The following is a 10,257-nucleotide window of genomic DNA, read 5'->3' as shown; positions in this document are numbered from 1 at the left end:
AGGTGGGACTGCGCATGCGCCAGAGAGAGCGAGAGAGAGAGAGAGAGAGAGAGAGAGAGAGAGAGAGAGAGAGAGAAGAGAGAGAGAGAGAAGAGAGAGAGAGAGAGAGGAGAGAGAGAGAGGAGAGAGAGAGAGGAGAGAGAGAGAGAGGTCATGACTGACTTGCTTCTCGGTCTTGTTTACCAAAAACAGATAGATGCAGCCACCGGCTATTTCTAAACTGTAAATAGTGGCAGCAGTGTTTACCGTTTTTTCCCCGTCTGCCTTTTCCCTGGATTTACTGTCTGTGCTGCAGTCTTTAACCGGAGGTGATTATTTGGATGTGGACATTTCAATGACACCTTTCACTCAGTAATGTCAGACTGGTTAATGGCCATTTGTGACCAACAATTGGATTTGTAAAGCAAAACCTGGCAGCATTATTGTGGGTAAAAATGCCAAATTTTAAAGGTTCATACAAATAATTGATGAAGCCCAACATAGCAGATGCATGAAAAACAAACCAAGGAATTCTGACTCTCTAAGAGTCCGTTTTTTACAAGTAGGATAGTTTTTTTTAAATCTTCCTTATTTTAATGGGCAAATTGAGACTATAATTCTTTAAAAAAAAACAAGGTATTGATACCTCACCTGTTTCAAAAACATAATAAATGCAAATATGCTAAACACACATCCACACATTTAACAGAAGAACTAGAAACCTTTGTGCAGATGAGCCCAGTGTCGCTTTCTCCAATAACAGGGCTCAGCAAAGTATTATGTCAGGAAGTTGAGACATTCCACAGTAACGTGCCACCTGTGTCCAAGTGGCGATGATAAAACACACACAATTTACACTCCTTCTCAAACTGGTACACCCATGCAGCTGTGTTCTTGTGTGTTCCACTGAGAGCATCCTTTATGACCTTGATCAGCTTTTAAGGGGGCTTGGTGCCAGAAATTTTAGCTGAAATAATCAAGTTCTTTGCACCTAATTGACATAGTTGATGTCTGAGAAAACAACAGGTGTAAACAAAGAGGTCAAAGAGGATAAAACAGCAGGAACATCAGTCTGAATTCATCACATCTGTATACAGCGCCTGGATATCAACACGCACCCTGTCTGAGGCTGGTAGAGACAAAAGTCTTTATGGAGGCTACAGGATGTCAAATTTACATTTTTGGGAAGGAAGAAACCTCAGAATAAAATGATTTTAAATAAAAAACCTCCCTGATTTTCCAGTTCCCGGGCCCAGCGGACCTCTTCCTCTGCCCACTGCAGCAGCAAACTGAGCCAGCTGCTCTGAGCTCCGCAGGACGTACAACCAATCACCATCAGCACAGCAACAACCCACTTACACTCCTGCAGACATCCACCCCGCTCACCTTGAATGCAACAGTGAGGTTATTCAAGGATGCAGCCAGAGAGAAAACCATGATCAGCACGACTCATACGGCATCATTATGCTTTTGCTATGGTCACATTCCAGGTGGGGTTTTTAATGCAGGACCTTTACTGTGTTACTGCTGCAGGCCTTTATGAGCGGAGAGCAAAATACTGCATGTTCAATATCCTAACATAGGAGACGTCAGCTGGTACAGGTAGCAAAGTATTACTATTTTAATGAGAACAAACAATTTTGACTGACTGTTCCTGCCATCTCCATGGCTCCGTTGCTTTGGATTTAATCTGCATCAGGTATAAACATCCTCAGGTTTTGAGTAAAGACAACTGTGACCTCAAACACTCCTTTCAGTCTTTGACACGACAGAATCCTGATGCTCGGTGATAAACCGTTACTGTCCTACTGCTAACGTATGGAGTCAGGAATCATGAGTGGATGAAGAGTTTCCACACTCGAAAAAAATACTAAGAAGTGGAGCTTCTCTTTCTCAGAGTGTTGCAGGGGTGTGTGGAGCTCTTACAGCAGTTGAGAGGGACATTGTAAAGATGTTTAACACTATACAAAGGAAGGATCCACACAAGGTTTACCATCATAAAGATGTGTGGCATATTTTCTGATTCCGTTTAAGAGCCTCTGAGATGTTTTCCAGACAGAGGACCATCAGAACTGAACTGACCCAATAACTCAGGACAACTGAAGACCATCAGCTCTTCTGTAACATCTCAGGAGTGTTCTGAGCAACCGAGCAGAGAAATGAACTAACCTGTCAGTTTAAACACGTTTTAGTTATTTAAACCTATTTTGTGGCTTCATTCTAATAAAAATAAATGGCATCATTATCTAATCCAAAGAGGATTTGATCTATGTTAAAGTGTAATAAATACACAATAATTGGCAAATGTTCATAATAAGTTAATAACCTGTAACACTAAAAGTCAAAATGGTCAGTTTACACTGTAAAAAAAATTAAGGCTTCTTAAATCAGCGTCCCTAAAATTGAGTTAAAAAGGATAAGAATGAGAGAAAAGACTCAGGCTCCAGATCAAACCTCATTCGTCAAACAGGAAGTGTTACAACAAATGAATGTCCAGGAAAATGTCCAGGTCCCAGCTTGGTACAGCAATTTTTTTATTATATAAAGACAAAGGCTGCGCATCAAAATGAAAAAGACTGTTGGGAGGAACAGAAAAGGTTTTAAAATACAAATCTTTGCCCCCCCCCACCTTTTATCTATCAATAACAAAATTGAATGATATGAAGAGACGGAGGGTGACGGAGAGACAGGACCTAAATGTCTACGGGTGAAAACACTGGTCCACATGGAGAGACCTCGTTACTTATCTCCTCCTCCTGTCGCTCCTCTCATCTCGGTTCCTGTCTCTGTTCTCTTTATCCCTCTCTTCTTTTCTCTCTCTCTTCTCAGTCTCCCTGGCTCGCTCCCTTTCTGCCTGCCTGCCTTCCATATCCTTTTTCCTTCTCTCCTCCTGCTGCTCTCTTTCTTCTGAGCGTTTGTCTCGCCTGCTCCCTCGAGCGCCCTCACGTGCGTGCTCCTCTGCCTCAGGTGCGCGCTCGCGCCGCCGCTCCGGCTCGCGAGCGTGGCCTCTCCTGTCGCTCCTCCCATGCTGCTCTTCATCGCTGTCTGTCTCAGCAGCTTTCTGGTGCCGGCTTCTCTTCTTATCTGAAGGTTTCTCCTTCCTCGTCTTCAGCTTCTCTTTCTTCTTCTTTTTCTCCTCACTTCGTTCTTTTCTGTTTTTTCTCTTGCTGCGTCTGGTGTCTGAGTCTGGAAGACAAGGGAAAAGTCAGCACAGGTGTTTAGTGATGCACCGCTGAGCTCCCACGTCTGAGTGTGTGTGTGTGTGTGTGTGTGTGTGTGTGTGTGTGGCAGATTAAAACGCTCTGATTCTACAAAATCAAGCTGATTCCCTCGTTGTACCTGAGCTGCTGCTGCTGCTGCTGGAGGAGTCTGAATCTGACTCACTGGAGGAGTCTGAGGAGGTCGAGTCATCGGATGAGCTGGAGGATGATGAGGATGATGAGGAGGAGTCAGAAGATTCCACCTCCTGGTTCTGAGTCATGATCATCTTTGGAGCGTTCTTCAGATGCTCCCTTAACTCATCCCTGAAAGAGAATTTACGATTATCGATACCTCAGGAAGGTGAAAGGTCATGAGGTAAAGATCTTCTCATCTGTCCTGCTGAAGCTCATGAACTCATTTTAAAATGCTTTATCAACACAATCATAAATATAAACAACTTTCTGCCTGACAACATGATTACAAGACGAAAAGTTGGGCAAAAGATTAGTGATGTTGGACACAACTTACGTCAGTCCTCCCAGTCCAATAGAGGTGAAGAAGTTAATGGAAAAGCGGGTGTTTCTGGGATTGTCCCGAGGAAAAAGCCCTTCAAAGAATGGTTGTAGAGTCCTGAAACACACACAAACGTAAATATTGTATAACCACAGATTGTGGCGACTGAATATGTTGGTGCTGGTCTTTCTTCAGTTGGTTACAGCCCATCGGCACCATTTGTTGATGGCGTTGGTTTTCATGTTCATATTTTAATCATCATCTTTCATCTAAATGAGATTCATATTTACACTCAAAAATAGAAACACGTTCTTGTGTAAAATGATTCGATTTAGTCCGGCAGTGACTTCGCTTTCACAAATTGGATGGGATTTAGAAAATTCCACAGCATACATTCCTGCTCTGGCAGAGGTCACAGACCTCCCTGTCTCCACTCACTTGGCCCATTAACTGTGTTTGCAGCAGAGTGCAGGTTCACACTCAGGAACAAATTAAAAGTGCCAGAAGAATTCATCTTTATCAGGCAAAGACGGAATGTGAAAGGATGGCAAATGTTTACAAGGACCACCAGTAAGAGCTTTGACAGGTAAGTCTGTTTTGGTTTGTATCTTCATAGTTTAATAATAGCAATTCTAGTTTTGAGAATATCTTTCACTTTGCCAATATTTAAAAGTGCAGAAGAAGACAATCTTAGTAACATGAGTCTGTGTGTATTCATACACATCTTTGAGCCTCTGGTTGAGTCTGGGGAGGCCCATGTAAGAACAGAGTTCCTGGAAAAGGATCTTTACAAAAATCCTGCTGGATGATGTTGTGGTCTCCTCACTCATCCTGATGCACTCCAACACCTGGTTGAGAAATGTTCCAGTAGACAAGAAGAAGAACAGGGATTAGACAACTGAGACACCCTGTGTATCAAACTGAAGTTTAATCAAACTGGAAAGATTCCATTCTTACACTCCAGGGCACAGAGTCTGTGTACAGTAGGTGAGCAAACAGCCGTGCCACATTCCTGAGTTTGTTGGTCTCCAGTCTGTGAATTGTTTCGTACTGCTCTGCAAATATGGCCTCAAAACTCTCCATATACTCCTTCTTCAGCAGACAGAACCTCTAAATACACAAAAAGATATGAGGAATCATTTTTACACGGACGGTAATAAAAACCTCTATCCACACACCCTACACAAATATCAACATGCAAACATCATCAGGTCTCACCAAACAGATATTTTCCAACCCCCTCATGACAAGAAGACACCTCAGTATAGAACATATCACTGGTGTTTGCTGCCACCTGGTGGACCCGCTTAGAGATGCTGCCTGTTTAACACTGGTGAGCTGCTTTGGCTACAAAACAGCTTTGTCAGCTCTGTCCACAAGGCTGGTGGCTGGATGGTCGTACCTTGAACCAGTCCTGTTTGGACTCCACCAAATGAGGCACATGTGCCACTGTAGCAATATATTTAGATTTTTATTTGGATTTTTTACTGCGACATGGAGCCCTCCATTGTTGCCTAGGGTTACCGGTGCATTTACATATGAGCAGTAGCTATAGTTGATTGGTATGGTCCATTTATTCTTTTAGTTTGCTCAGGTTCTATCAAGAGTTTTACAGTTTTGTGTGTGTGTGTGTGTGTGTGTTACCCCCGCTAGTAGACCAAAGAACTTCTCATAGGTCCTTTGCTGAGCACAGCAGTCCAGGATCATGTTACACAGTTCTTTCTGTTCAAAAAACACACACAGCACAATATATTAATACAGGCAACACATCACAGTTGAAAGGTGAAAAATACCAGTCAAGAGGGAAGCAATGTATAAGATTCTATACATTATACAGTTGCTAAATCCAGAGCTGCGTGCTGAGCTATGACCTGGGTGCCACCTTGAAATACCTTACTGTGGAATAGGAATAATAAAATAATAAGTCCAGACTCAACATTATGGTGATAGTCCCAACACATTTACCGATCTTGCAAAGTTCTAAGGAATCCCCTCGAAAACCTGACACAGGTGGACAAACTCCATCGGCTCAAGATCATGTAACAAACTGGTTATTTCAGAACTTTTAGTTAAACACGATTAAATATTTGGATTTATTTACTCATCTGCCACTGATTCACTGAGAAGAGGAGACAAAAATAACTTCATATTTATTCCGCTGAAGCCATATGACACATGCTGTGCTCAGTGCTGTGTGTGTGTGTGTGTGTGTGTGTGTGTGTGTGTGTAGACTCACTGTTTGGCTCTCAGGAAAGTCCATCTTGATCAGTTTGTGAGCACACTCTTCAAAGTCCAAACTACAAAGCAATAGAATTCATTTTATAAATAAAAATGAAAAAAATAAAATAAATAAAGCCAGTTGGTTCACACAACACGCTGTGTTTCTGTCAACAGACACCAGTTTTTAGTGTATCAAATGTTAAAGAATCGACACACATACCAAACATATGTGAACGTGCTCTCAAAGAACTTTAAATATAAATAAAACGTGCAACAGGTGGGGTTTTAAATAAACCGATGATGACTCTAAAACACGTGTGTTTTCGTGTGTGTCCTTGTACCTGGACTGTATAGCGAGATAGATGGTTCTTCTGAATGCAACCAGGTTTACTTCTGTCTGGTCAAAGATGGTAACCTTCTCACCATCTTTGGTGAAAAGAGAGAGAAGAAAGTCAAGAACAGGTTCATGCAGAATTCCATTATATTGCTGTTCACGAAGTTTGGAATTACTTCTAATTCAAATCTATTTGAAGGTGTGTGTTGATTATTCCTTACGCCCGCCTTACCTTCTCCCTCTTCCTCATTCTTGTCTTCATCCTCTTCATCATCATCGCTGCCATCATCATCCCCTCCTGAATCGCTGCTGCCCTCATCCAAGATCTCTGTTAGGTGACGGGGAATTGGTCAGAGAGTAAAAACGGATGATTTGACAGCAGGTGTTATGTAGTTAAGCTTATTCTCACCTCTTTTAATCGTTTTGTATTTCTCCTCATTTTCCAGGAAGTCTGGGTCCAGCTTAAACACATCTGTTAAAGACACACAAACAAACAAACACTTAGATCTACTTGAACAGGAATGTGTGCTGCTGATCCAGGTGATCCACTGGCTTCAATGCTTACTGAGGATATCCTCTGTGCTGTACTCATCCTCCAGTGGCAGCATATGGGTGAACTGATCTTCTTCGTCCACAAGGTCCAGACCATCTGGGATTACAGGATGGTCTTTGAAACCGTCCTTTCTGATGGCAAACATGACCTCAATCATGTATTGGACCCTCTTATCGATAGCCGACTCATGGAGGACATTTCTGAGACGCTCAAATATTGCTGAAAGAGACAGGCAGAGCGAAGGCACTCAGTTTAATAAAGTCATTTTCCTAATGTTTAGCCATCAGAGAATGATAACTTCAGGTCACCATTAATGCCTCGTGGGGACACCTCAGTGAGTTTGAGTCCACACTCCTTCAGGAAGGAGATGGAAACCTCCACGCTGTCATCCGTGGGACGCTCCAGCAGCAGAGTGAGCATCTCCAGACACAATATCTCATGGGCCTGTGGATGAGAGGCATCAGAGTTTTTCCACAAATGAACATCAACACACAAACAGACTCCTCCCTGTTCAAGTGAGGAAACAGGACGTACCACGTTCTGGTTGATGAGATGTGCCACAAACTTCGAGGCTGTGAGACACTGTTGCTGAAGTACCAAAACAGACGGGTTTTTAAAGCACTTAATTAGGCTGCGTTCATTTTAAAAACAAACAAAGATACGTGTGTTAAATAAACTGAATTCTGCGGACGTGCAGGCGGTACCTTGAGGTTTCGGCGGTAGCTCTTCCTGAACGTGAGGATGAGACGCTTGAGGATCAGCTCTCCAATCTGAGGGAATTTGGAGTTGATGATGGAAACAACGGCTGCGTAAACGTGAGTGAAGATGGGCGACGCTGCCTGAGCCTGCAACACCGAACGGGCCAGCAGACCCCTGAGGGACAAAGAAATGGTCAGGTAAGACAGAAGCAGGGAGGTTCTTTGGTTTGTCAATGCAGGATAGACAGCCATAAATATCTCTGGTCACTAAGACCACAAATAATAAATACGAAGAGTTTGTGTGACTAATCACCTCCCCCTGACGATGTTCTCCTGCAGCAGCTCCTGGATGATGTTGACAATATTTGACACGTTGACCTTGTTGATGAGACCGTTAATGGACTTTTTGAGCGCCTCCCAGCTCATCCTCTGATAGGCCAGGCTGCAGTTGGTAAAAAGCACTTCATTATATATCTTGCTTAAGACATTTCCTACTTCTATTTAATGTCAGCTCAGAGCAGAGGACCAGTTAAAACCCAACTTACCTGCTCTTGTCAGTGATTTGCTGCTGCATCAGACGGAGCTTTGCAGGTGGGATATAAGCGCCGCCAGTCCTTGTTAAAACTGGGTCAACATCCTCCTTTTTCTTTTTGACTGGAGGCTTATCAGCTGCCTCCCTATCTGCTGGAGGGGAGGCTGAGCGGCCGCGCCTCCTCACATCCCTGTCCCAATTGTTCCGCTGGTCAAAATTTGAACCCCGATTGCCATAGTGATCGCCATAGCGATCCCTGAGCAGAGACAGAGGGCACAGCAAGCAGAATACATTTACCTGATACTTCACAAAAACATGAATAAATGTAAATGGGTGTTTTGGACCGTTACCGGGGATAGTGTCCTCTCCTGTCATAGTCCCTCTCTCTGGATCTGTCCCGTCTTCTGTACCTAGATCTGTCCCTGGATCCAGATCTGCTTCTCTCTCTGGACCGGGATCTATCTTTTTCTCTGGATCTGGATCTGCTTTTCTCACTGGATATCGACCCATCTCGTTCTCTAGATTTGGACCTGGATCTCGATCTCTGTGTGACAAAAGAGACTCTTAATATTGCAAATGTGAGCACAAAGATCTGGATCATAACAATAACATGGTCAATGCTGTGACCATACTTGATAAGTGAGTGAAAATGTCTGGTAAGTCATGTACGGGCGTCACCTATTTAACATGTTCTATCTTGCAAAAGAGCCACCGTATATTTCTAAAAACATCCACCTGGCATCATTCAACTGTGCTGTCATTATTGTTTTAAATTGTAAAATTGTCTTTGAAACCTATTAATGATTTCTCTCATTTTTCTTAACATGGAAGCAACTGTCAGCGCGATACAAAGGTCAACGCTTACTCTGATTTGTGCCACACTGCTCCTTATCTTCCTCTGGGTTCCATTATGCTGGCCATCATCATCTTCATCATCATCGTCACTGCTGTTACTGCTGCTGTGCTCTGAGCTGCTGGATGCAGACCCCCTGGAGGTCGGCTTGTCTGCAGGACTGTGGGGAGGAGATTCTCCCTCTTTCTCTTTGGGGCTTCTCTCAACCACATCGGCCTGTTGGGGAACCTCTGCTGCTGGAATAGTTTTGTCTTCTGATGATCCTAAAGCCAGACAAAGAGCAGTATCGAACATTAAAACCGCATAAAGACCCTAAAATTCGTGGCAACAGCGCTCAAAACTCACCGCGGCTCTCTCTCTGTACAGGACTGGAACTATGGTTTCTACCCGGAGAGTCCATACCTGAAAAACGATTACTTTTAGGATTAAAATAAAGCAACATACTTACTCTTCATAGAGTCAAGACTGCATTTGGCCAACAAAAAGAAAACATACATCCCTCTAAAGGCGGAAGTGAAAGATTTTAAAAAAAAAAAGAATAGCTAGGTGTCAAGGAACGTTGAAAACGAGTCGATTTATGCACCAGCGATTATGGTTAGTTACTCGTGTAAATTAAGTCAAAAGACAAAACCTAACAAAAGTAATGAAAGAAAACACCGTTGAATAAATAACCTTAACACCATGTGTGTTTTGAAGTGCGCTATATTTAGCTAGCCTGCTAACTAGATCAAGTCCGACCTATGTAGCTCTTTAATCGGCTCCATGCGAAATTTTAAAAACAAATCCGAATTTTTCTGGTCTCCACCGTAGCGGGAAAAAGACATGAATTTCTTGTTTAGCTTTTTGACCGAATTTAACTTACCGGTCAGATTTTCGTGCCACTAATTATTCTCAAGGCGGAAAACGTCCCTCAATATACAGAAACACTTCCGGGTCATAGACACCGTCGGGATTTCAAAATAAAAGTTTCTGTTAGTAATTCTTTTTTAAAAAAAAAATCTGCCACCTGTTGGTAGACCCGGTTACTACGGCGTTTCATCATTCAGCAGCTATAAATTCATCATCTCTGTAACCCGTAACGCTGTAAGCTTCATACCCAATCTCAACTCAAAATAAAACAATAAATCCTGGCCAGATCCATCAGCAACTTCCTTTAGAAGCTTCCTGGTTCTCTGACAGGAATCATAGTCCAGAACCTGCTGCGTCATCCAGCAATCGCTGGAGGCCTACTCTTGAATACTCAACATGTATTCAACTCTCTTTATCAGGTATAAGGATAAAGGATAAAAGACTTTATTGATCCCACATCGGGGAAATTGCACGTTACAGCGGTAGCCCGTGGTGTACAATACAGAAAAGTACTAAAATAAAAAT

At 42.8% G+C, this 10,257-nt stretch overlaps 1 protein-coding gene and 1 long non-coding RNA gene across 2 annotated transcripts; one reads left to right on the top strand and one right to left on the bottom strand.

Moving 5' to 3' along the window:
* Window positions 1–2,483: 2,483 nt before the first annotated feature.
* Window positions 2,484–9,832, bottom strand: cwc22 (CWC22 spliceosome associated protein homolog). Its single transcript, XM_057025168.1, has 20 exons — window positions 9,746–9,832; window positions 9,229–9,285; window positions 8,896–9,146; window positions 8,381–8,574; window positions 8,044–8,286; window positions 7,812–7,940; window positions 7,505–7,673; window positions 7,335–7,388; window positions 7,109–7,244; window positions 6,813–7,019; window positions 6,657–6,719; window positions 6,480–6,575; window positions 6,255–6,339; window positions 5,930–5,990; window positions 5,338–5,415; window positions 4,651–4,803; window positions 4,414–4,541; window positions 3,709–3,810; window positions 3,319–3,503; window positions 2,484–3,165 (listed from the first exon to the last, which is right to left on the bottom strand). Exons 2-20 carry the CDS (start codon window positions 9,281–9,283, stop codon window positions 2,723–2,725), a joined length of 2,832 nt encoding a protein of 943 aa, XP_056881148.1. The 5' UTR covers window positions 9,284–9,285; window positions 9,746–9,832; the 3' UTR covers window positions 2,484–2,722.
* LOC130521563 (uncharacterized) lies at window positions 8,484–9,339 on the top strand. The gene is made up of 2 exons (XR_008949366.1): window positions 8,484–8,686; window positions 8,862–9,339. It is a non-coding gene; the product is annotated as an uncharacterized LOC130521563 (long non-coding RNA).
* Window positions 9,833–10,257: the final 425 nt, after the last annotated feature.

Source organism: Takifugu flavidus, chromosome 1, assembly GCF_003711565.1.
Source record: "Takifugu flavidus isolate HTHZ2018 chromosome 1, ASM371156v2, whole genome shotgun sequence".
In the NCBI taxonomy this organism is placed as follows: domain Eukaryota; kingdom Metazoa; phylum Chordata; class Actinopteri; order Tetraodontiformes; family Tetraodontidae; genus Takifugu; species Takifugu flavidus.
Note: the sequence above shows the minus strand (reverse complement) of the source record. Positions and strands in the feature narration are given on the sequence as shown.

Bases quoted from the DNA above. Each gene is read 5' to 3' on its own strand.
- cwc22 (XM_057025168.1), bottom strand. From the start codon at position 9,283: ATGGACTCTCCGGGTAGAAACCATAGTTCCAGTCCTGTACAGAGAGAG. The intron at 7,674-7,811 runs GTGATTAGTCAC...TTTGTCCCTCAG, and splicing joins GAGAACATCGTCAGGGGGAG to GGGTCTGCTGGCCCGTTCGG. The intron at 3,166-3,318 runs GTACAACGAGGG...CTTGTCTTCCAG, and splicing joins CAGCAGCAGCAGCAGCTCAG to ACTCAGACACCAGACGCAGC.